This window comes from Erythrolamprus reginae, chromosome 5 (assembly GCF_031021105.1).
Source record: "Erythrolamprus reginae isolate rEryReg1 chromosome 5, rEryReg1.hap1, whole genome shotgun sequence".
NCBI lineage: Eukaryota > Metazoa > Chordata > Lepidosauria > Squamata > Dipsadidae > Erythrolamprus > Erythrolamprus reginae.
The window spans coordinates 61,765,134-61,792,493 of NC_091954.1; the positions used below are offsets into that span (position 1 = coordinate 61,765,134).

General features: G+C 40.3%; 1 protein-coding gene across 1 annotated transcript in view; it reads right to left on the reverse strand.

The window, feature by feature from the left end:
• Window positions 1–27,360, reverse strand: part of LOC139167804 (VPS10 domain-containing receptor SorCS3-like) — a 624,967-nt gene that overhangs the window by 217,606 nt on the left and 380,001 nt on the right. The window contains exon 5 of the mRNA XM_070752751.1: window positions 26,611–26,684. Within this exon, the coding sequence (XP_070608852.1) occupies window positions 26,611–26,684 (74 nt within the window). The remainder of the gene's footprint in view (window positions 1–26,610; window positions 26,685–27,360) is intronic.

Consider the following 27,360-nt stretch of genomic DNA (forward strand, 5'->3'; position numbering starts at 1 on the left):
GCTAGGAGCTTAGTGAGCCGGGCTATCCAGGGTGCTGATTGGCGCACCTCCCTGGATACACTGTAAGCGGGAAGTTTCTCTGCAGTTAATTGGTTGCTGCCTCAGGCAGCTATGTGTATAAAAGCCTCTGTAATGTTTTTCTTACTCTTAAGCCTGTACCTGCCAGCCTGGCATGAGTTCTGATTAAAGTGTTCTGACTTACCCGAGGCCTCACTTATTATAGTGTTGAAGAGTTTACATCATCTATGAAGAGAACGCACTTGCTTGTAATATGATCACAAAGGTCATAATTATAGAGTATAAAGAATGTTGGTCCTAGTATGCTGCCTTGGGGTACACTGCTGTTAACAGGAATGGGATTAGATAGGGTGCTCCCTATTTTGACCACTTGTTGTCTGTTTGACAGGAATCTACGGAGAGGGGCAGCATACAAATCCAATAAATAAATGAATGAATGAATGAATGAATGAATGAATGAATGAATGAATGAATGAATGAATGAATGCAGTTATCCAGTCATGTAGGAGTCCAGAGATGCCATAGGATTTCAATTTCAAAACTAGTTTACAATGAACCACTGAGTAGAAGGCTTTATAGAAGTCTATATAAATTGCATCTATTGTTTTGCCCTGGTCAGGTTTTGAGGTCCATATGTTTTTGCAGTGTAGTAGTTGTAGATTGCAGGATAATTTTTTTCCTGAAACCAAATTGCTTGTTTGAAAGTAGGTTATTAGTTTATAGGTGGAGAGTAGTAGATTGCTACATAGCCTACTTTGTTTTCTCCTATTACTTCTATATTCTTCTATTACCTAGCAAGGCTTCAGCAAAGAGGAACTCTTGCAGAATAATTAAAATCGTAACTTCATATGCTACAGAATGAGGTTATAGAAATTTCTGCAGTAATATACAGTATTTGATGTCCTAGACAAAAGATTATCAATGTTAAAAGACAGTACAGATCTACTGAAAGATGTGCTTCTATGTGAAAGAGGTGAATTTTTTTGCCAATACTTCCAACCATTAAAAGTGCTATATTTTTCTATAGTTGCACTGGGAATTGATCCTAGTGACCAATACTGGATATGTGCATATCCATTTCCCTTCAGATCAGATGCAGCATCAGTCAGGAGCAGCTCCTGGAGTTACAATGGGGCTTAGAAGATGCAGATGATGTAATGGTTTACAAAGAGATGCTTTATACAAGTTCTCACTATTTCCAAATGATTTTGAAAAATGGAAGGAATTAAATGGTGATGGGAATGGAATATATAAACCAGTCAGTACAAGTTGGTTTTTAAAACAGAAACATGTATTTCAAACCTTTTTTTTTCCTTGTGCTATGTAGAAGTGGTACAGCATACTCTATCAATTCACTGTCCTATGTGTGGTAATCAAAGCAAATTTATCAGATGACCAAAAAGACCCTTCCTTAGCTGATTTTTGCACTGCAGAGCTACAGTTGTAGTCACAACAGACTTTGGGGCAGGATAAGAAAACTTCTAAAAGGATGCCATTATTATCTACTGAAAATAGTTAGGATGTTAGAACTGAAAAAAGAAATGGAAGGAAAAGTGTGACATGTTTTTTTTAAAAAGGCTCAAAGTAGATTTTTGTCTTCAAAAATCTCCAGAGATGATATAGATAAAAGCCAGGAATGAAAGAGGCACATAAGAAATGGTAATGCAGGATGCAGAATTGCTATTGACCTTCTTCTGGAAATAAAATTCAAAGTAATTCTGAAACTGAGTATTTGAGTATTAGCAAATCTATATGGTGTAAAAAAGTCAAAGAAAGTTCAAACCCTGAAGTAAAGCAATAAGCAGTTTTTCATATGTTGCTGCATTACAAATTCTACATTTCTTCACACCTGAAGGCTAAACACATGAGATACAGAGTTCATAAGCATCTAGATGGCCAATCATTGCCCTTTCTTATTAAACATGATGCTTTGGGGAAGCCTGGGGATTATAATCCAAAAATCATGAGACCAGATGATCCAAGAAATCATGATAGCATTCATTTTCTGAATGGACGAATAGTTAAAAGAACAAATATTTTCAAGTGTAAACAACCTTCATTTTTAATTTTGATTTTTTAAATACACAAGTAAAGCTTCATTAGTGCAAATTAGAGTTTGTAAAATAAATGTCATATCAGATTGATGTCGCAATTTCATAGGTTTTCATATCGGAAGCTCCAGGCAAGAAAGACCATTGAAAAATAAGAATAAAAGCACTCCCACATGCCATGATCTGCTGCAGCTTGCTGAAATACTTTCAGTTTTTCAAATATATATATATATATATTTTGGGGGGGGAGGCAGGTCAAGAATACATCAATTTAACAGGCAGATATATAAATATGCAAAATGTGACCATGCACTTATAGCATCATATGCTATAAAAGTAGCAATGAAGCACAGAATGTGCAGACATTTTCTTCAGACATAAAAAGCTTTGCTTGACTGCATAGTTTGAAATGAAACACTCAAATCAGCACATCTTCACACATTCAATTTTTTGACTCTGAGAAATCCCTGGCGATATAGGAAGATGATACTCCTATCAACACTGACAAGATAATGAAAATTAAGAGCAGTAGCTTAGGGTGACACAGAGGTATTTGAGTGTTATATTGTACTAACATCTGCATTCTGATAACCCAGGTTATTATTGCTATATGATAGCCTTTCATTTTATGAATCTATGACAAATACATTAATTCTGATATTAGGAAGGAACATCCAAAATTGCCCCCAAATTTGGGAACCAGAATTTATGAAGAATATCTCATGATCCAGGGTGGAAAAAAACCCTGACCCTTGATATTTTCCTTAAGCACAGACCCAGCTGCTTCAGCCAACAAAGCATGGATTTTTCATTTTAAAAAATGGACATAAATCTAGCAGAATGGAAATTAGCCCTGCAGCATGGAAAATAAAAGTGATTGGATTTATAGCAATGTTCGCAGTCCTAAACTGAGCACTTGAATTTTAAAGTAACTCGTCTAGAAATATGCCCTGGAGTATAAGAGAAGTTTGTCATTGCCCTGCCCTGAAAATGACAGAAGTGGGATTTCTTGTATGGATGAAGAATTTATTTTACTTAAAGTATAGAAGAATGTAGGGTCTGATTTCCTTCTGCTAATGAAATATAATCAGGAGAAGACTTGGCACAGCTTATCCATAAGTAAGACTACAAGAAACAAAAAATATAACCCTCATAATGGATGCATTGCTGGTTTGCTCATTCAAGTAAGTCAATGTATATACTGGAGCTTTTAAAGTTTTAAATGATAAAAAAATAATACATTAATTATTAATTATGAAAACAGTCCAATACACATAGTCCTCAACTTGCAACAGTTCATTTTAGTGACCGTTCAAAGTTACAATGAACTGAAAAAATGACATGATCATTTTCACAGTTTGCAACATCCCCATGAACATGTGATCAAAATTCCAATACTTGGCAACTAGTGTATACTTATGACTGTTGCAGGGTCCCAAGGTCATGTGATTATCTTTTGTGATCTTCTGTAAACTCAATGACAAGCCAGATTTACTTAACTACCAGGTTCCTTATCAACTGCAGTGATTCACCTAACAACTGTGGCAGAAAGGTTGTAAAATGGGATCAAATTAAATTAACAATGTCTCACTTAACATTTGGGAAATTTTGGGTTTAGTTGTGGTCATAAGTCAAGGACTATCTGTGTATCTCACATTCATATGTATCAGAAATGTTCAAACTCGGAAGCATATGGACTTGGCCTCCTTTTATCTGGCATTCATGTATGGTAGTTACTTAGATAAAAAGACCTGTATTTGAATTGGATACCCACAGAAGAAATCAAAGGATGAAATGGATCAGGCCTATATATTTAATGTTGAATTTAAAAAAATGAAACATATTAAGGGTACATATAATCTAATCTTCAGAATCTCCACATAAGCTCTTTCGGTTTACATAGCCACTTAAAAGCCAAAAAGAGATATGAGTCAAGTACCCCATAATATATAGATCTATGTATTTTTCCTATGATACACTGTTTAAATTATCTGTTCTGTCCCAGTGGCGAGCCCACCAAGAAATATGCACACACAAACTGATGTAAACACTAATTATTTACTACTACTATTTTCTTAGCAATTTGGTCTTTTTGTTTATTTATTTATTGGATTTCTATGCTGCCCCTCTCCGAAGACTCCGTTCAGGAAATCATAAATAATGAGCCAGCTGCTAATTAATGTCTTAACAACTGGCCAGAGTCCAAGCACAAAACAAAACAAACAGTCCACTACTTTAGTCAAACAGATATCCTTCACTGAGACTTACAAAAGGTTGTCTGAAAGCTCAGACGTCACTAGCAGAAGCAGGAATGCCATTTTGAAATCACAAGTTGAACAAGAATGTCAGAGAGAGTTGAACAAAATCTGGAATAAAACAATGTTGTCTTCTGCACTGAAGCATGGTGTGGCTAAGCCTTAAATAATCTAAGGGTATGGCCAATTAGCCTGCAGCTTTATTCATGAATAGGCCTTGTCTTAAATAACCACTCTTGCCTTCTAACAGCCCTGCGTGCCCTAGCATCAAGAAGAGGTTCCTCCTCTTCTCCTTCTCCTAAGTCACTTGTGCACCTTGGTTGGCCTTCTCTTCTCTGACTTCCTTGCTATCAGACTCAGGTGCCAAGTGCACAGGTCAATTGTACCACATCACAACCGCCTCTCGATCCTCGGGACCAATTTTATTTATTATTTAGATTTGTATGCCGCCCCTCTCCGCAGACTCATCCAGCTGTGCGGGATGTGGATGGGCCACAACATTATTCCTTTTGCACTACTTTAATGCCTCTGAAAAAGCACACTTAAAATTACTTAAAATTAGCTAGGTGTAGAAACAAAGTTTAGTATTTCCACCTAGCAGTTTTACTCATTTCAGACCCACCAACAACAGGCAAGCCTCTTACAACTGAACCCATACCATTGAGTTCACAACCCCTAGTTATCACAGAAAAAGAAGTGCATGACCTATTTCACACTCTAAAGCCAGGAAAAGCTCCAGACCCAGACACGATAACTCCTTCTTGCTTAAAAGTCTGTACTGACCAATTGGCTCCCATCTTCATCCAAATCTTCAATAAATCGCTAGAGATGTGCTATGTTCCTTCTTGCTTCAAACATTCTACTACAAACATTCTACTATCATCCCAGTGTCGAAGACCAGTTGATTTAACACCTGTAGTTATGAAAACCTTGGACAGAATAGTGCTGTATCACTTGAAAACCATCACGGATCCACTGTTAGATATCCTGCAATTTGTATACCAAGCAAATAGATAAAGAGATGATGCTGTTAATAATGCTCTGCACTACACCCTACAACATCTTGAATCTCCAAAGACGTCCTCTTTGTAGACTTTAGTTCAGCATTGAATACCATCATTCCACACATTCTTCTAATTAAACTAAACTGTAACAGTACCTGAACACATTTGTAAGTGGTTTATAAGCTTCCTAACAAACAGGAAGCAGCAGGTTAAGCTAGGCAAAATTACATCAGATTCCTATACAATTATCACAGGGAACCCCCAAAGCTGTGTGCTCTCTCTATTTCTTTTCTCTCTATACACCAATAACTGCATATCTAAGGATTCATCTGTTAAATTAGTGAAGTTTGCAGATGACACAACAGTGATCTATCTCATTTGAGACAATAATGAATCTGCATACAAAGGGAGGTTGAACAACTAGCTGTTAGACCAAAGCCATCATGTGGAGTTAGAGAATTTGGCCTGTCACAGTAGAATATTATTAGAGGAACTGGGAGGGGTAGTTGCATGAGAGGGAAAGTTACTAGCCACAACAAATTCCTTTCTTAGAGTCCAAGGTCATCTTTTGTTCTGCATCTTACCCATCTTCTCCCACAAATGACTGTATGACTGTAACTTTGTTGCTTGTATCCTTGTGATTTATATTGAATGTTTCCTAATATGACTTGATTGCTTATTTATACCGGACTATCATTAAGTGTTCTACCTTATGATTCTCAATTAATCTATCTTTCCTTATATGTATACTAAGAGCATAAGCACCAAGACAAATACCTTTTGTGTCCAATCACACTTGGCCAATAAAATTCAGTTCTGTTTTGTTCTGCTCTGCTCTTCTCAAATCATCTTTTGGTCCCTTTTTTGGACCAATTGGTTGGAATTTTGTTTCTGCCCTGCTTATCTTTTTAGTGATTTTTTTTTCTCTTCCAAATGCTCTTCTTTAAAAATTTTGATGTTTTAATACTTTCTGTGTGGAAAGCCCCACAAAGTTAATTTAAAAGGCACACAATGAAGCACAGGATTCATCATTTTAATTGAACATGGGAATACAATATGTCCAATTGCAGGACGGTGACTGAGTGTCTGTAATAATAGATATAGTAATTCAACAGTTTAACACATTTCAGGTTAGAATGTAGCTGGAAAACTTTGGGAACATGACTTAATGAAATATTCTAGGCCAGTCCCAGCGGATTGAATTAGCATCTGCAGTGCTAACTTCAGTGACTAGATTTCTAGGCGTTTGCAAAAAAAGGAAATAGGACGGTTAATCTGCAAGATAAGTCAGAAAGTTGCCAGCTATCTTGTACTCAGCTAATTTCTTCACTTCTCAGCAGAGCAACTGAAAGAAAAGAAAAATGTTCTATTTGCTTAATGCTCCCAAGGAAAACATATAACAGGCATGAAAAGGAGAGGAATAGAATGAAGCATCATTTTACAAGAATTGTTATAGATGAACTGTTTCTAATTGTTACAGATGAACTGATGATTTCTAAAACTAAAGAAACAGTTTTCCTCAAACTTCAACATATCAGAAAGGTACTAATTTGGGAAAGCTTAATTCAATATTATAAAAGTTATTATAAAATTATCCCAAAAATATCATGTGAATCATCATTTCAAACATTCTTCTTGATGTACATTATATATAATAAATAGAAAAAATTAGGCTATACTGTATGGCATCTATAAATACCTAATTCTGATTTTTTAAAAAAATACACATGCAATTGATCCCATATGCATCAGGAAGAACTTTTCAATGACAAGTTTGAGCTTGTTCATGATGTTAAGATGACATTGATCATAGTTATTATATGGGGCTGCCTTTAAAGAACATTTGGAGACTGCAGTCAGTGCAAAATGAAGCTGTGCAAGCCATTATGGGCCTTCCAAGGCAAATGCATATCTCACCATCACTTCACGAGATGCATTGGTTACCAATTGGACTCCAAATGCAATTTAAAGTGTTGGTTATGATCTATAAAGCCCTACATGGCTTAGGACCAAGTTAATTATGGGACCGTCTCTTGGCTCATGTATCCCAGTGTCCCGTCAGGTCCCACAGAGTTGGCCTTCTCCAGGTCCAATCAGATAAACAATGCCGGTTGGTGGGGCCTTAGGGAAGAGCCTTTTCTGTGGCAGCTCCAGCCCTTTGGAATCAACTCCCTCCAAAGATTCACACCCCCAGGCCTTTTGTAAGGTTTTAAAAACTCACCTTTGCCAGCAGGCCTGAGGCCGTTGAGCACTGACAGCCTGTTCCGCTTGATGATATGAGTGTATGAATGTGGTTAAGATGAATGTTACTGTCTGTTTTTAATAATCCTGGGGTTTTAATATTAGATTTTATGTTTAGGTTTCTCATTGTTATAATTGTATTTTATTTTATTTTATTCCTGTTTGTAAGCTGCCCTGAGACTACGGAGAAGAGCGGCATAGAAATCCAAACAAACAAACAAACAAATAAATAAATAAAGTCAGCCAAATGTTCAGACTGGTTTTGTTATTTTTTATTTACCTATCCAATCCTTCCCAAGGATCTAGGATAGGCATGTGTTTATGTTTGATGGTGTTTAGGTATCATTGCCAAATGTAAGCTGCTCCGAGTAAAGCAGCTTTTTGCAATTGACATATGGAGATATTTTTCATTGTCAATGGTGGTGCTCCAGTCAATGCATTTATTGCTATTAGTACTTTGCTTTCTTTTGCCACAGTCATTTGATACAACTCTTTGTATTTGGTTATCTTCTCTATGTCTTTTTGTTCTGTTCAATTGTCTCCAGGTACTGCCACCTCACCATACAAGCTTTTTTGTCTTTCTTATCGAAAATTGTTAAGTCTGGGACACTATTTGCAAATAGTATTTTTTGCAAATCTTCCAATGCACCATTGTTGATACTTTATTATTATTGTTTATTTGCTAAATCTGTATGCCATTCATCTTGCTAGAGGTGACTGGAGGTGAATGTCTAATGACTAGTGGACCTATGGGGATGACATATAGTGTTGCTTCTTGAAAGTTTGTTGTTTCCAAGGGAGCCGAGGGCTGTGATGGTGAACCAATGGCATCCATGCCACATGTGGCATATTGGAAGGCATGCAAGACTTTACCATGTTTCAGCTCCTTTTTTCAGCCTTGTTAAAGGCAGTTTCATCTTCCAGATGCATCAGGGAAGCTTCCCTGAAGTCCCAGAAAGAAAGAAATCCCTCAATGGAAAACCCAGAAGTTTGGAAAAACACACTTCCAGTTTGCCGTTGTGCTGTTTTTTGCACTCCAGAGCTTTAGGAAGCTTCCCTGAATCTTTTGGAGTGCAAAAAACAGCACAACGGCAACCCAGAAGTGTGTTTTTCCAAACTTCTGGTTTGCCCATTTGGGCATTTTTTTCACCAACCAAGCTTCAGAAAGGTCTGTGCGCATGCATGGGGGGGTATGCTGGGGGAAGGTCTACCTTGTGGAAGGGAGGGAATTGATGTGGGCAGGGGTGGGCAGCAGGAAGGATGGGGTGGAACGCAGTTCCACCGGCAGAAATGAAGATGTGTGCCCAGCTCCAGCTGACTATCCCCCCACTCCCATCCTCCTCCTCTTCCTCGGAAAGCAGCAGGGAGACCAGCACTGGCAGGAGTTGCAGGGGGCCCATTTCGTCCTCCATCTTTTCTCAACAGCTGATCGGCAGCCATTCACCTAGCTACCCAGCCTGAGGAAGGGGGTGACCCAGGAAAGAGAGCGCGGGAAATGCGAAGCAAATTGTCACCCCAGAAAGTTACACTGATGAGGTTGTAAGTCGAGGACTTAACAGTTCACTTGAACAATGATGATCATTCAAGCCACTCCCACCTGGTCACATGGCCAACAAGCCACTCCTACCCAGTCACATGACCATCAAGCCACACCCACAAAATAAGCCACACCCACAGTGTGGCAGTAAAATTTTTGGCTGGCCATTACTGGATGTGGGCATATGCACCCATGCTAGCACACTCACACACACCCCTTTTGGAATGCGAACCAAAAAAGGTTCGCCATCACTGATCTAGGACAAACTCTACCTGGTAATGGATAAGAAGACAACTTGAAGCAAACAAAATATGCTGTGGGAAACTCTACTTTTGATGAAAGCCAAAAAAGAAAGGAGACCATGTCTTGCTAGCCATTGAAAGAGACCGACTGCTAAATAGAATGTCACCAATTTAAATGTTACTGTAGTTTCAATCAGTTACAGCAGGTAGCAGTGCTTATCAATCTTAGTTGATCTCAATCAAGCCAAGGTTTGGCCCTGATTAGAAACTAAATTCCATAGTTGTAAGATAGATTAAGGCTTTTTCTTTAAAGGCAATAGCAAATCGCTTCATTAATCTTGCCAACAAGACATTACATATTTGTCTATGTAATAATCAAGAGTTGCGTTCAACTCAAGAAAAATTTTACTTTTTTCTAACTGGTCTATTAATATTATACATTAATACACAAATTACTTTTGCCTTTATCTTAAATATAATGTGGCATTGGTTGCTAGCAATAATTTTAGAGTAAATGTACTAGTGTGATCCATCAATTTTAATAAACTGCATTGGAAATCTCAGTGGCCTGCAAAGAACCGTTGTACATACCTGAACGGTCTTCTCAGTGCTCTGGAAGGAGAGTCCATCATGGGTTGTTAACCAATCCTATTGGTAGAGACTGAGTTAATTTAAATAATTAATTAACTGGCACCGCCCCCTTAGCAGCCCCCATGAGCCAGTTTTAAAAACGAAGACAATGTAAAAATCAGAAAATTTTATTAACTTCATAACCAAAAATAAACTTTAACAGTCCCAGCACTCCGGCGACCTGGCCAAACACCATGCCGGGTGGGTATGGACTCTCCTTCCAGAGCACTGAGAAGACCGTTCAGGTATGTACAACGGTTCTTCTCCATTGACTCTGGAAGGAGAGTCCATCATGGGATATACCAAAGTTCAAGTCCCCTGGGAGGGAAAAGGCTGGGCCGAGGTCGTTGGAGTGACACACACTCGCTGTAAGACACGCCTGCCAAATGAAGCCTCCGCCGAAGCCCATGAGTCTAGTTTATAATGGCGTATAAAAGTAGAAGAGGAGGCCCAAGTAGCGGCACGACAGATATCTTCCAAGGACGCCTGCGTTGACCAAGCCGCCGAAGCAGCCGCACTTCTGGTGGAATGGGCGAGGACCCTGGCGGGGGGAGATTGAGACCTCGATGCATAAGCCTCCGCAATGCAATCTTTAATCCAGCGACTAAGGGATTGCGAAGACACTGCTAGACCCATTGAGGTCTGAGCAAAGGAAACAAAGAGTCTTTCCGTCTTTCGAAAAGGCGCTGTCCTCCTGATATAGAGCTTCAAGGCCCTTCGGACATCGATCTTGTGCCAACGAAGTTCAGAGGGATGTTGACCATGTGTGCAGAAGTCCGGTAGAACCAGTTCTTGCCGTCTGTGAAAATCGGAATTCACCTTCGGGATAAACGAAGGGTCCAACCGGAGCACCACTCTGTCCGGATGGAACACACATAAGTCTGGTCTGACTGAAAGTGCTGACAACTCCGAGACCCTATGGGCAGATGTAATCGCCACCAAAAACAATGTCTTGATTGATAACAGTCTATAGGGAATTGACCTCATTGGCTCAAAGGGGGGTCCCGTGAGGGCCCGTAACACTAGGGTGATATCCCAGGTCGGGAATCTCCTTACCGGAGGAGCGTGTTGGTTAATAGCTCCTTTGATGAAATCTCTCACCCATGGATGTTGAGCCAAGGATCGGAATTCTGATACTCGGACTATAGTTGACAGGGCCGCCACCTGCCTTTTTAAGGTGTTGGGGGCTAAACCCCGCTCAATGCCTGATTGGAGAAATTCAAGAATTGCAATGAGCGAGGCCTGCTTTGGATCACAATGACGGGCCGAACAAAATCTGCAGAAGGCTGCCCACGTTGCCTGGTATATCCGCACGGTCGATGGCCGACGAGCCGCCTGCATAGTCGCAATGACAGTGTCCGGTAGACGTTGCTGCACTAGTCGCTCCCGCTCACATGCCAGGCGGCTAACTGGAACCATTGAGGCTCCGGATGACAAATGGAGCCCTGAGTGAGGGAGACCAGGCGATCCGGAATCCTCCAAGGAGGGGACACTGAGAGAGCTACCAGGTCCGCGAACCACGGCCGACGGGGCCAATATGGCGCCACTAAGATGACCTCTGCCGCCTCCTGAATTATTTTGTCCAGCACCCGTTGTAATAGACACGTTGGGGGAAATGCATACAGTAGGCCGCTGGGCCATGGAGACAAGAGAGCGTTGACTTTTTCCGCCCTCGGTGAAGGGAACCATGAATAAAACCGCACTAGCTGCGTGTTGGCTTGAGATGCAAAGAGGTCCACCAGAGGAGTCCCGAAACGTTGACTTATCAGGTGAAATACTCCGGGATCCAGTCTCCACTCTCCGGGGTCCAGGGTAGATCTGCTCAGCCAGTCTGCCTGAACGTTGCTGGTCCCGGCTATATGTTCGGCCGACAGAGAGGCTAAACGGGGTTCCGCCCAGTCGAAGAGAGCCGCTGACTCGACCATTAACCGAAGAGACTTCGTTCCCCCTTGATGATTCAGGTGGGCCCTGGTAGCAACATTGTCGGTTAAGACCAATACATGTTTGCCCAGAACCCAAGGGAGGAAGGCCTGAAGAGCCAGAAAGACAGCTCTGAGCTCCAAATAATTGATGTTGATTGGGCTCAGATCTTCCGGAGACCAGAGGCCCTGGGCCATGTGTAGCCCCATGTGGGCCCCCCAACCGGACAGACTGGCATCCGTTGTGAGGATTAAGCGGTCCCGGTTGCAGAAGAGGGTTCCGCTGTTCAAGGCAGGGGAAGTCCACCAGCCCAACGATGCCTTGACCGAGGAAGGAAGTTGAACTGATTTCTGAGAGTGACTCAGTTTGGCCTTTTGCCAAGGTAGAAGAAACCATTGAAGGGCCCTGAGATGATGACGGGCCCAAGGTACAATGCCGATAGTTGAAACAAGGGTGCCCAGGAGTTTGGAAAGGAATGCGAGAGACACCCGTTGTTGTTGCCGAAGATGCAAAATCAATTGTCGGATGTTTGCCATCCTTTCTGGAGACAAAGTCACAGTCCCTGTGGAGGTGTCTATCATGGAGCCCAGGTGCAACAGCCTGGCTGTCGGAAGAAGATGACTTTTGTCCTCGTTGATCGTGAACCCATGGGATTCCAACGTGTGTCTGGTAACTGCCAAATCTGCCTGCGCCCTCTGGGGGGATCTGGACAGGATAATGAGATCGTCCAGGTATGCCAGAACACGAATACCCTGGGATCGGATCTCCGCCGTCAGAACGTCGAGCAACTTTGTAAAGGTGCGAGGGGCCGAAGACAGGCCGAACGGCATTGCCCTGTACTGATAGTGAGAGCCTCCCAGGGCGAACCGGAGAAATCTCCGATGAGACTGCAGGATGGGCACATGCAGGTAGGCCTCTTTTAAGTCTATGGAGGTTAATAGGTCCTGCATTCGAATTGCGGCCAAGATGGTCTGAAGGGAATGCATCCGGAATCGCCGATATTTGATGTAAGTATTGAGGTGCTTTAAATTGAGGCTCATGCGAACCCCTCCCGATGACTTTGGCACAAGGAAGACCTTTGAATAAAAGCCGGTACCTATCTCGTGCCTGGGCACCTCCTCTATTGCCCGGATCTCCAACAGATGGGCAACCTCTTGCAGAAGCTGAGACCTCTTCAGGGGGTCCCGCTGAACTGGGCACTGTACATAACGGTAAGGTGGGGGCTGCAGGAACTCCAAGCGCAAGCCCTGGGAGACAGTTGCTAACGCCCACCTGTCGGAGGATGTAGTCCGCCAGGCGGCTTCGAAAAACCGAAGTTTTCCTCCCAGGGGTTGTTGAAGAGAGTCACTTAGAGCGCTTGAAGCCCCTCTGGCTGCCACGAAAGGGACGTCTCGACTGTTGGTACCCTCTTTGGCGATCCTGGAAGGGCGCTCTATCTCCCCGGAACGTGTTGGAGTTATATGGGACCTGAGAATAGGGTCTTGCATTCTGACCCGCTGGAGCAGAAGAGTCCCACCGAAAGGGCGGTCTGCGCTGGTAGGGAGTATAGCGACGCTCTTGGCGTCGGTAGGCTCTGGGGAGAGACTTTCTTTTATCCTTGTCTTCCACAAGGACTGGATCTAACGCCTCCCCAAAAAGCTTTTCCCCTTGAAAAGGAGCCGAGGCCAGGTTCCATTTGGACTTGAGGTCCGCTGGCCAGCTGCGCAGCCAGAGTAGGCGCCTTGATGATAGTGTTGCTGCCATACTCCTGGCCGAAAACTTGGCAGCATGCAGAGTGGCGTCTGCTGAAAACTCCGCTGCTGCCAACAGCTTCCCAAGATCCTGTCGCAAGCGACCCTCATCCGGTCCAAGTCTGGCCTGCATTTCCTGCAGCCAGACGATAGATGCTCGGGTGAAAAAGGAAGCAGCCGCCGCTGCTCGAAATCCCCAGCTCGCCATCTGGTGGGTTTTTCGGATCAACACCTCTGCCTTTCTGTCCTCAGGCTTTAGGCTATCGCCTGTCTCAGAGGGCACTAAAGACTTAGAAATCAGCTGCATGACAGGCTGGTCTATAGGAGGGAATTCCAACAATTTTTCTACCTCCTCATCACATGTGTAGAATCTTCTCTCTACTGCAGAGGGGCCCTGAGAGGCAGCTGGATGTTGCCAGGGTCTTTTGACACTTTGCAGGATGATATCAGAGGATGGGATGTGCTCTGACTCAGGCTGGGGTTCTTTAAAGAGGACTGTAGCTGGTTTTGTCCCATCTGTGGAGTCTGCTGCTTTTTCAGGGCCTGGCAAGTCGACAGTCTGTTTTGCTTTTTGAAGCAATACCCTGAAAGTTGAGGCTTTAAAGAGCCCAGCAGCCACCGGCTGTTCTGGTGGTGTCTCATCATCAGAGAGCTCATAGTCTTTTTCAATTTCCTCTGACGGGCTGGCCTCCTCAGCCCAAGACCCCAAGCCTGAGGGGGGCGGTGCGCACCACAGGCTTTTTGATTGCACCTGGCGAGGCTGCTGTGTAACTTGTTGCACCCCCGCCGCCATCCCCTGAGTGTAGGCATTGTTAATTAAATCCTGAACCGAAGGGGACATCTGAGGCCAAGTATCTGGTTGAGGCCTAATCCCTGTAGAAGACCAAGGCTCAGGTGGACCACGAAGCCCCGCTGCTGTTGGCGTGAAGGTGGCTGAGGGTCCCTGGCCGCTCCTTAGAGACTGACTTGCTGACCCTGGTCTAGGTTGGATAGGCCCAGGGGAAGGGAACACCTGAGGCATAGTTGCAGCTTGCCTGTCTGGAGACCAATCGCGGTCTCACATCACCTCTGCTGGCCTTATGGCAGTATGGGGAACTGGTGTGTCCCTGGCCAGGGGCAAATATTGCGCAGACAGAGGGGAAACAGCCAAAGGGGTGTGAAGGGCCGCTTCCAGCCTTTTTTCCAAGGCCTGAATCCTCTTTTCTGCATCTTTAAGTGAGGAAGAGGAATGCTGGGACTTGGCTTTATCTTTAGCCTTGGCCTTGGCCTTGGGGGCAGTGCTAGGAGAAGGCACTTTCCCTGGATTCATTTGATCTTCCATTGTACTTACAGTAACACCGGAGATTATCAATTGGCAACTAGCTCACACCAACACCACGCACAAAATGGCGACCAGGCACCCCTGGGGCTAGCGCATGCGCAATTCCTGCCCCGATCGGTTGATCGCGCCCATTCTCTGGGCGGAGAGCAACTTTCCCGCCTAGGGACAAAATGGCAGGCGCTGGAAAGACTTCTGAGGGAAATTAGCCCTCTATGCCACCGCGCTGCTCCTTTGGGGGGGGGGGCAACCCCCCCAGGCAATATATCTCCACTCTAAACAGCCGCCGGCACGCTCAGGAATTTTGTTTATTTTCGCTGCTCTCGTGCGATTCTAGCACGAGCGACGCGGCGGCGGCTTCGGCGGCGGCTTTTTTACGAGCCGCCGAACAGCTGAGAGGCGCTGGCTCCGCGCCAGCCCTCTCCCTTCAAGCAAAGCGGCCGGGGGAGCTCTGGAAGCCTCTTGATATTGCTGGGGAAGTGGAGATTCCCCGAAGCCTCCCAGTGGGGGGGGGCGGACCCCCCCACCTTCGCCTCGCAGCCGGGTCTGGTCTCGGAGGCCAGGGCCCCCAGGCTGTGTTGCTCCTCGCTTGGGGTGGTACCCACGGAGGGAAGGGGCCCCCGAGGAGAAAAACGGTGGGGGAGTGCCCACGGAGGGCAGAGACCCCTTACTGGAAAGTTACCTGTGGAAACACAAGAGAGAAAACATTAAAACGGTAAGGTATTCAATTTTAAATAATAACAAAACAATTTTAATCAATTTTAATTAACCCTATGTCAAAATAACATAAGGTAACTCATAAGACAAAAACTCAAACGTCTCTACACTTAGACTGAGTTTTTAAAACTGGCTCATGGGGGCTGCTAAGGGGGCGGTGCCAGTTAATTAATTATTTAAATTAACTCAGTCTCTACCAATAGGATTGGTTAACAACCCATGATGGACTCTCCTTCCAGAGTCAATGGAGAATGCTCAATTTTCTGCTCCTGTTTTATTCTTTTCATATGCATGAACATTTTTATTGTGAATATGACAAACCTGATATGCTATGGTTAGGTGATCAGGCTGGACTTTTAGGCAGGGAAATACACTTAGGAATGAAAAAAGGCCTGGCATTAGAATTTCATTTAATAAATTAGTTCAGCACACGAGGATAAAAGAAAAAGAAAAAACAAGTTTAAAACCAATCCAGATGACACATCAGGACAGTATGTGATACAAATACTAAGGATAAAACTAATCTTTAGCATGATCCACATTCTTATCTCTAGCTTAAGGTGACCAGGCATCCCGCTTTCCGCGGGACAGTCACGCTTTTCACAATTTGTCCCGCATCCTGGGGCATTTTAAAAAAGTCTCGATTTTTTTAAACAAGCCACCGGGAAGCCATGAAGAAGGAAGCTCAGCTTCCAGTCTCGCAACCTTTTGCTCTTTGCTCCCTCAGCCTCCCGCAGCCATCGAGTAATACATCCAGCGCCCCTTCTGCTTTTCTCCCCCACCATTTCTTTTCTTTCTTTATATTTGCTTGCTTTTCCCCTCTTTCTCTTCCACTCTTACACTCTCCTCACCCCCAGCTTCACACCTTCCCGTGGCCACTGCCGTGGAGCTGAGCCACCCATGCAGGAGGGCTCACTGGCCATGACAGCAAAGGTGGGGGAAAGAAAGGGAAGAGCGGCTGAGGCATTCACCCCCCTCCTCCTCTGACAGCCCATCTGCTGTGCTTGGAGGCAGGCTGGCGGAGCGGAATTTGCACCAGGCGGAAAAACCTATCCGATCCTTCCCAGCAGCAGCTGGCCCGGCGAAGACAGGTGGCTCCGTCCTGGCACGGCATTCACCCTGGTACTACCAATTGAGTGACTGAGCACACTCTGCTTCTATCTCTGGATTGGCGTTGCCTCAGAAGCAGGTGAGAGAGGCAGCGCAGGAGCTCACCACCGATGGAGAGAGAGAAGAAAGTAAGAGAGAAAGAGAGACAGTAAGAGAGAAAGAGAGACAGTAAGAGAGAGAGAAAGGAACAGAGAGAGAGCAAGAGAGAGAGAAAGAGAGAGAAAGAGGGCAAGAGACAGAGAGAAAGAAAGAAAGAAAGAAAGAGAGAGTGAGAGTCAGAGAAAGAGAAAGAGAGGGAGAAAAAGAAAGAGGGAGAGAGAAAGAGAGAGAAAGGAAGGAAGAGAGAGAGAAAAAAGAGAGGAAGGGAGATATATAGAGTAGAGGAAGGGTGTGGCTAGCTGATGAGGCCAGAACAAGGCCGAAATGGGACCATCATAGTCTCCCTTAATTTTTTTTTAAAAATTCCAGCTAAACACACACACACACACACACACACACACACACACACACACACATATATATATATATATATATATATATATATATATATATATATGTATAGGGATCAACTCCCCTGTCCCGCTCAATGGTGTCCCTCTTTCCCAGTCTTAAAATCTGGTCACTTTACTCTAATAATAATAATAATTATTATTATTATTATTATTATTAGTAGTAGTAGTAGTAGTAGTAGTAGTAGAGTAAAGAGTAGAGTTATTATTATTATTATTATTATTATTATTATTATTATTATTATTTAGATTTTTATGCTGCCTCTCTCCAATGACTCAGGGTGGCTCACAACAACAATAATAACAATGTTACAATGTAACAAATCCAATATTTAAAAGCATCTAAAAAAACATCATTTAAAAACCATACAGCACAATCATACCATACATAAAACTATATAAGCCTGGGGGAGATGTCTCAATTTCCCCATGCCTGGCGATACAGGTGGGTCTTAAGCAATTTACAAAAGACAAGGAGGGTGGGGCAGTTCTGATCTCTGGAGGGTCGGTCCTCTCCCCCCTGCTATTTAATATCTACATGAAACCACTGGGTGAAATCATCCAAGGGCATGGGGTGAGGTATCATCAGTATGCTGATTATACCTAGTTGTACATCTCCACCCTATGTCCAGTCAACGAAGCAGTGGAAGTGACGTGACGGTGCCTGGAGGCTGTTAGGGTCTGGATGGGTGTCAACAGACTCAAACTCAACCCTGATAAGACGGAGTGGCTGTGGGTTTTGCCTCCCAAGAACAATTCCATCTGTCCATCCATTACCCTGGTGGGGGGGGAAATTACTGACCCCCTCAGAGAGGGTTTGCAACTTGGGCATCCTCCTCGATCCACAGCTAACATTAGAGAATCATCTTTCAGCTGTGGCAAGGGGGGCGTTTGCCCAAGTTCGCCTGGTGTACCAGTTGCGGCCCTATCTGGATCGGGAGTCACTGCTCACAGTCACTCATGCCCTCATTACCTCAAGGTTCGACTACTGTAACGCTCTCTACATGGGGCTACCTTTGAAGAGTGTTTGGAAACTACAGATTGTGCAGAATGCAGCTGCGAGAGCAATTATGGGCTTTCCCAGATACGCCCATGTCACACCAACACTCCGTAGTCTGCATTGGTTGCCACCGATCAGTTTCCAGTCACAATTCAAATTGTTGGTTATGACTTATAAAGCCCTTCATGGCATCGGACCAGAATATCTCCGGGACCGCCTTGTGCCGCACAAATCCCAGCGACCGGTTAGTTCCCACAGAGTTGGCCTTCTCCAGGTCCCGTCAACAAAACAATGTCATCTGGCGGGGCCCAGGGTAAGAGCCTTCTCTGTGGCGGCCCTGGCCCTCTGGAACCAAATCCCCCCAGAGATTAGAACTGCCCCCACCCTCCTTGCCTTTTGCAAACTCCTAAAAACCCACCTCTGCCATCAGGCATGGGGAAATTGATTCCCTTGGGCCATTTCATTTTATGTATGATTTATTTGGGATGCATGACTGTATATTATAATAGGGGTTTTAAACTGTTTTTTAACCATTAGATTTGTACTGTGTGTTGTTGTTGTAAGCTGCTCCGAATCTCCAGAGAGGGGCGGCATGCAAATCTAATAAATAATAATAAATAATACTAATAATTTGCATACACAATAAATATATCTAAAATATACTTTTAAAAAGCCATATCAAAAAGTTTTGGATAGTACTTGTTGCAGCGGCACAGGCAGTTATATGTGTTCCTAGATGTATATCTCTCTGCTCCATGAGCAATGTTGGTTGTTAGTTTGCTTTTGGATCCAATTCAAGCTGCATGTTGAACTTTAAAGCCCTGTATGTATTCATGTTATGATTTGTTCTTCATTCATTATCTTTATATGATGAAAAAAAAAATAACATGCTTCGTACTTAGTTATTTTTTTTATTCAATTCACATTCCAGGAAAGGAGAATATTTGTAGCTCAGAGTTGAAATAGCAGGTCTTGAGTGCTCTCTGAAAATTAATTTAATTTAATTTAATTTAATTTAATTTAATTTAATTTAATTTAATTTAATTTAATTTAATTTAATTTAATTTAATTTAATTTAATTTAATTTAATTTAATTTAATTTAATTTAATTTAATTTAATTTAATTTAATTTAATTTAATTTAATTTAATTTAATTTAATTTAATTTAATTTAATTTAATTTAATTTAATTTAATTTAATTTAATTTAATTTAATTTAATTTAATTTAATTTAATTTAATTTAATTTAATTTAATTTAATTTAATTTAATTTAATTTAATTTAATTTAATTTAATTTAATTTAATTTAATTTAATTTAATTTAATTTAATTTAATTTAATTTAATTTAATTTAATTTAATTTCTTGTCAAACATGTACAAGATAGTAGGTATTGGTATAAACATAAACGTTAGCAAAGTAGATACAGGTAAATTAGGCAATAGGACAGTAGGACCAGGACAGTAGGCACAATGGTGAGCTTATGCACGCCCCTTATAGATTTCTTAAGAATTGGGTGAATGTGACTGTAAATAGTCTAACGTTATAGTTTTGTGGGTTTGGGGAGGTTTCCATGAAGGTATTTCATTACCCAAACTAGGTAACATCATCAGTGCTAGTCTTTTTTCCTTTATATTTGTCATATATCTGGGAAGTACTCCTACTGGTAATGGCCAATCTTTCCATGTGCTTTGGATGGTCTGTGCCAGCTGTTCCTTGAAATTTGCTATGGTATGCAGATATTTGTTTAATCTGGTGTGCATCTGAGCTTTATCATTTTTGCTCACTTTCTTCGGCTATTTTCCATCCAGCTGTGCAGTTGACTGGAGGTTTATGTCTGACCATGGTAGGTAGGGAATGCTGTGATAGGCATCCATGCAGGAAGGAAAGTTGTTTCTTGGTGGAAGTGTTCCTGCAGGCAAATTTTTCTAATGTTTGTGCTTTCTGAAGCATTTGACAACCGTATGTGTCAAATAAAGCGGAATATTTGTAGATCAGGGTTGAATTGAAGAATCCTTGGTGCTTTCTGAGCTTCATTGCTTTCTTGCAGATGTTTCATTACCCAAACTATGTAACATCATCAATGCTAGTCCTAGTTTGGGTAATGAAGTGTCTGCAACAAGCAACCAAGCTGAGAGAGCACCAAGGACTCCTCAATTCACATTCATTTGGTACCCATTAATTTTGGATTCCATTTCTTTTCATTTTACTACAAATATTTCTTAATATCTTAACTCCACTGAACTCAAATTACTTTTATGTTCCTCCTGACATATGCAAAATTCAGTTCCATCCCAAATGCCCAAGGATTCATTTTTCTCAACATACCATATATCTTTCTACTAGAATTTTCATGAACCCAAAGTGCACAATTTAATCTATTTTTTCTGGTTCTTCACATTTAAAGTAATTTGCAATAATATACTCAGTTTTATTACCAAACACAATTACCTCAATCTTTTATACATTAATAATCCAATCCATATTCCTTATTATATAATACAGCGTATGTAACATTTTCAGCAATTCATTTGGGTACTCAACAAAATCACAGCATTGCCTAGAATGCATACATATTTCTGTTCCAACATACATGTTTCTAATGAAATCATAAACATCTCTTATATTTTTATCCATATAGACATTAAACAATATTGTGTTACTCCAAGCTCAGTTATAATTGATACATTAAGCTTTTCATTTCATTTCTATAATAAAGTACTTATAGTGCATTCTGCAATCCACCTTCAATTCCATATTATAGAAACCAACAAGCTTAATAAACTTTTTGAACTTTCTAAATTTTTGTTCATTATCACCACTGATACATTTTTAATCAAAATTTTACAAACATCTGCTCAAGCAAATTTAACAAACCAATGCCCTTGTGGTTTTGCAGTTTTTCCTACCACAAGTGCATTCAATGAGTTGTCAAATTCTGTCTTTATACACACATTAAATGCGTTGTACAGCCATTCTATAAACAAGCAACATCCATATTTTAGCAGTTCCCCAGTTACAGCTGCAGCCTCATCAATTTTCAGTTGTCACAGCATTTATGACTTACTTTTAATCACCTTTTTTTAGATATTAACTTTAATTCCATTTGTTTTGATTCCATTATTTGATGTCGCTATCAATCCCATGAAGATCATTAAAATAATTTTCCATCATCCCCACTCTCAAGTTTAACTTCAAATCATTTTATCACATTCATTTTTAATTCTTATTACTTGGTTAGAAGTTCTTTGTTCAGCTTTTTCTACCCATTTAAAAAAAAAAATCTGTTTCCTCTTTTAATCTTAAATCTTCCTTACCTTTTTGGCTACCCATTTTTAATTGTTTTTTTCCTAAACATTGTGCAATATCTTTCTTTAATTACATGTGATGTTGGTCTAGATGCTGGTCTATTCCAATAGTCCTTGTAGTCTTCATTAGTTCAATCTTTCAGTTTAAGGAATTAGAAAGCATGCTTTTTAAATAATTTCTTTATCATGTAAATAGATTTAAACCATGTATCTGAGATGTGATGCCTAACCTTTAATTCATAGGATATGATAGTACTTTTGGTATTCTTCCAAGGGAGAGTAGAATTGAATGACCTAGAAATTTCATAAACAATTTACAGTAAACAATCTGGATGACTACAAAGTTTACAATTTTCATGCCCTTTCAAAATCATGTTGAACTCTAATTCTATGCATATATTTCCTTAGTAGAGCTTCTTAAATAGAGTGGTGAGAGCTTATTTACAAAAATGGCATCTACCATTTTCTGTAGTTCGCTTTCCTGCAGGGATTCCATATTATCCTTGTGCATTTTTTGTTTGTTTCTCAACAGGATTTAAAAAAAAATAAAATTAAGGGGACTTATTTGAGATGTAAAATAATTATTTAAAAGAACTTTGCCTGGAAGTATGCCAGTTTAAAAGAATGAAAATGGCATGATAGGACACTTGTTCACAATCTTAAGTTCTCAGAGCAAGATGTCACTTGCAAAGACAATTAATCATTCTGCACACCCAATCTGTTAAATCGGCAAAAAGAGCTGAGATGCTGTAGTTACTGTTTCCTTATTTAGCAAAGAGCAAACTGTAGTGGTACAAGAATGGAGCCACGCTCCAAAGCAAGCTACTTTTAAAGCGGCTGCCTTGAAGGCGCAGCTCTGACAGTCCTTTGAATCTGCCGGTCGCGCTTTAACCAATCCACAACCAGCATGCAAATTTAGGGTACGGGACTCTGTACACAATACAATCTATGACTAAGACTTATATACTTTCACATGAAGAGCTTTTATCCAGAAATTCATTAATTTCCTATAAAGTCCAAATGATGCAACTGCAACAAACTTGTCCAGTTATTGTAAGGACAGCAAGAAAACACAACTGTTCTTATTAATCGCAAAATATGTTATGTTGCATAGAAAAGTATTCGATTGCAACTCAAATAACCTACTTTATTCAAAGAACGATGGTATATCATGGTATATGTATCTGAAATTCTTCTGTAACCTCAAATCTCCTCTGCTTAATAACAGCAAAATTAAACTAAGCTTCTTCCAAAGATGAGACTCTGGGGAATATCAGGAAACAAAAGAGCAGGGGTTTCAATTCTCTCTTCTTGCTGAGAATAGATTCTGCCTCATATAGCCGCTGATGTATAGTCATCTTAAAAGAGTTGGTTAATTTCCAATGGGAAAAGGCATAAAAGAAGAATCTCCTTATCTTTAATGGAATGTTACTGAACTATACAAAATGGCTCACATTCAAAATAAGTAGAGAAAAGTCTTGTCTGTTTTGCCATGATAAGAAACCATGTTTAGTATACAGTGTGCATTCTACTCAATCTGCTAAATATGAGAACTCTTTAAAGACAGGGAGAGGAAAACTCCCAGATGTTTTGTAGCACTATTTGCTAAACAATAAAAAAAAAAAAAAGAATCAGAGTCTCTAACTGGATTAAGAACTTGTATTTAACATTGTCATTCAAACCCATGAGTTATTTCCACTAAATCTGGAAATGCAAGAAAATTCATGACATTTCAAAGCATTTTATATATTGGTTAAACTTGAAGGTAATGCACAAGTTTTAATTTTTAATGCACACTTCATTTGCTTCTTCCAACCACAAGATCAAAAGCACCCTCTTATTTTTAACTATCCATGGTTTGTCAATACATTCTTTGTTAGTAATAGCTTATTAAAATCAGCCAAACTCAAAGCCTGACAATATTAAACCACCTAATAACATTTATGACACAGTAAAATAGATATTTTAAAATGCAAATTAAAAATAGCAATTAAATTTAAATTGCTAACAACTGCATAGATGTGCCACTATGTGAATAATTCCCCAAACACATTCAGGAAATCATCCAAATCCATCAAACCATTTTAATGAGTCCTAACATTGTAAACGTTTATACTGGTCTTCAGTATAAAACTGACAAAGGAGTAACCTTCCCTTAAGACACGGCTTCTGAAGCCATCCCTACCTGGAAAGCAGACAGGACAAAAAAATTATGGAAATCCTATTGCATTACACAAGTTTACCCCAGCTAGCTTAGGAAAAGATTATTAGGCAGCAAGGTGAAACACCAGTTCAGCTACTTCTATTTCTAATATATAGTGAAGCATTGCTAGTCATTTCTCTACATTTATGTTGAAATAAAAAGGCTACGTCATTTACCAACTCCCTTGTAACTGCTAGACAAGGGGGGGGAAAAGAACGATAAATGTTTGTAGTATTAACCTTCCAGATAAACAGCACATTACAAATTGGCAAAGTAAAATATGGGGAACTCAGGTAGACCTCTTTGCCCTTCAAATCTGGACAACCATCCCACAAAATTGGCAGAAATAAACCTCCTCCTCTTCCAGCACCCAGGCTCTGTAAAACTGTACTGTGAGGATTTTTATCATATGAAATACATATAAATTTAGTAAATAAATAAACAAACAAACCTGACTTTAAAATAGCAATTTCAGAATAAAGGGGCTATGATTGTTACTACTTTGTCATCTTTGGTTAGACCTCATTTTGAAAGTAAGAGACTATCAACCTAGATCTTTGTTGATGTTTATTTAGTATTGAATCTGTTTTCAATATCCTACTCTTCTTGATTTTATTGATGTGTCTCTTAACACCAGGGCAAGACAAACAAGCAGTCCAGATTCCATCGCACCCCATCATGAACCCATTTCTCTAAAGACCTTTACTTGAGATTTCAAAAGGACAACATCCTTTTCATTTGAATTCTTTCCAGTTCCTTTGAGTCCCAATTCAAGGAAGCTAATACAATCTTGGAGAATTCGACCTGCAGGGGCACATAACTGAGACCTGATCCTGTAAGGAAGATATTTTGTATTTCAAGAAAGAAAGTAGCCATATGTTGTTGCCTACTTTCTGGCTCCATTTCCTATCATTCCTAAGATGATCAAAGGCCTGGAAACTAAATGAAGAACGGCTGCAGGTTTTGGGTCTGGCTAGTCAAAAGAAGAATTAGGGGTGATATGATGGCAGTATTCAGTATTTAAGGGGTTGCCACAAAGAAGAGGGGGGTCAAATTATTCTTCAAAGCACCAGAGGGAAGGACAAGAAATAATAGTTAGAAACTAATAAAAGCAGAAATAACCTAGAATTGAGGAGAAACTCCCTAACAGTGAGGACTATTAACCAGTGAAACAGCTTGCCTTCAGAAATTTTGGATGCTCCATCACTTTTTAAGAAGAGACTTGTCTGAGACAGTCACTTGTCTGAGATGGTATAAGTCATAGTTCCCTCTAAGCTGAGCAGTGAGCAATCGCTCACTTAAAAATCATCATCAACTCAGAGTTTTCCAAATCTGCCCAGAAGCCGAGAGGGAAAGAGTGAGAGGGAAGGAGAGAGAGAGGAAGAGAGGAAGAGAGAGAAACAGAAAAAAGAGAGGAAGGAAAAGATAAAGAAAAAGAATGGGAGTAAGGAAGAGAGAAAGAAAATCAAAATCTAGTTTGAAACTAGCTCAACTATTTCAGTGGCATTTTGATATTGATAGAGTTGCCCTATTATGAGCTCACTGTTATAGACATACAGTACAGTATTTTATTTTGAAATTCTCTGAGGCAAAACAGGGTGGGTTTTTTAGTTATTTGTTTGTTTGTTTATTCATTCGTTTGTTTGTTTATTCATTCATTCGTTTGTTTGTTTATTCATTCGTTTGTTTGTTTGTTTGTTTATTATTTCTGTGCCGCCCAGTCCCAAAGGGACTGCCTCTCAGACACTATACTTTTCCGCCCACCCCCCAAAAAAATTAGAGGGAACACTGGTATAAGTTCTCCTGCTTGAGCAGAGGACTGGACTGCAGCATCTACTCAGAGGAGGATGTTCCAGTGGTCAAAGGAATCCAAGTTACAAGATTTTCAGTCATCCAGGTCATAGTTGTATCAAAAGTGATTTTTATTTTTTGAAAATAAAATAAAATGTATCAGTCCAGTTGCCTTTTCAAAAAATAAAAACTGCTTTTTGAACATTCTTATTTGATTATTCCTTCATCTGAAAACCTGACTGAATACAAACATTCTCTTCCTGAAAACAACTCATTTTGTTTAATTCCCTATATTGCACTTGTTCACACTCCTTAGCAAAAGCAATCAGGTAAAAGTCAACAATAAAAAAAATTACCAGTTCAATCATACCTATTTCTAATATATGTGGAGCCTTGCAGTTGTTTCTTTATATTTTCTTTGCATTTCTTTTGAGATAACAATATCTTACATCTATAACAAAACTCCCTTTAGACAACTATGTAGTTAGGAAAACATGAAAAAGAATAAAGGCAATTATGGGGTAAAGAAGAAAACACAAAGATGCATCATAATTCTATACCTTTAAATTTTAGATAGCAGAACATCAATTTTCTCCTTTCATCCCAAGATAGAATTTCACTAACAATATTAGAATAGTAATGACAGAGAATTTGAAAATGTAGAAGTTTCCTTTCCCAAATAAGATCTAATAAAAGGACAAATACCATAAGCTACGAGGAAGAGGTCATTTTAGAGTAACAAAATGCTTTTCAACTCATGCATCATCCTGATTAAAAAAAGTATAATTTACTCAATACCATATTCCTCCAAAAACATCCTGAAGCTAGAATAGTAAATACTATATACCTTTGGAATCAAGATGAGATGGAAGATTAATACTAAACTAAATAAGGATACCACTCCCGTCCTGTCCTGGAGAAAACAAATTAACATGATAATACATTAAAAAAATTATTGTATGCAATACTATATAATTCTAATATGTCATATATGAATATGCAGTTTTAATACAAGGCAAGGAACTCACCAATAAAATCGGTTTGGTGTGATCCGTTCATGCATGATTTGCCATCTCCTTCCAAAATCCATAGAACTGTACAGCTGAAAGATATTAAGAACCAAATTAATTGTATGTTACATTTATGTCTTTTTACTTTCTTTCTGTAATGTCTTTTTAAAACATATATTTCAATAAAAACTATTTTTTTTAAAAATGAAGCAAATTAATTGAAATTGTAACTATATTCAACTTAGTGTTAGCCTGTTGTAACAAAGGCAACAACATATTTTACTATACTTTAGCTCCTGCTAAATGGCTGCACCTAAATGACCTTGGCTGATTTTCAAAAGATTAAGTAGTGTTGTAGAATTGAATGGTAGACCAGAATTTTTTTTTAAAAATTAAGCAAATAAAGAACCAGAATGAAATCTTATGGTTGTGTCTGCGATGAAATTACTGTAAAATCAACTCCATTGTAAAAAAGAATATATCTATATACATATATATTTTAAAAACTATTCAGATTGTGCAGTCGTGGGGGGAGGGAGAAAGAGAATGTATAATGGATAGATTGTTTTTTCTTCATAGTGTTTTCCACAAGTACGGGAGTACTGCTTTTTTCACCTCGACTAAGTATGGGTTCCAAAAGAATTGACTGGCTGGCTTGTCGCCCAAGGCTGACATCATGGGCTAAGAGAGAGTGACTGGCCCAAACTCACTCAGTCAACTTTCATGCTCAGGCAGGATGAGAATTCATAGCCTTTTGGGTTTTACCTT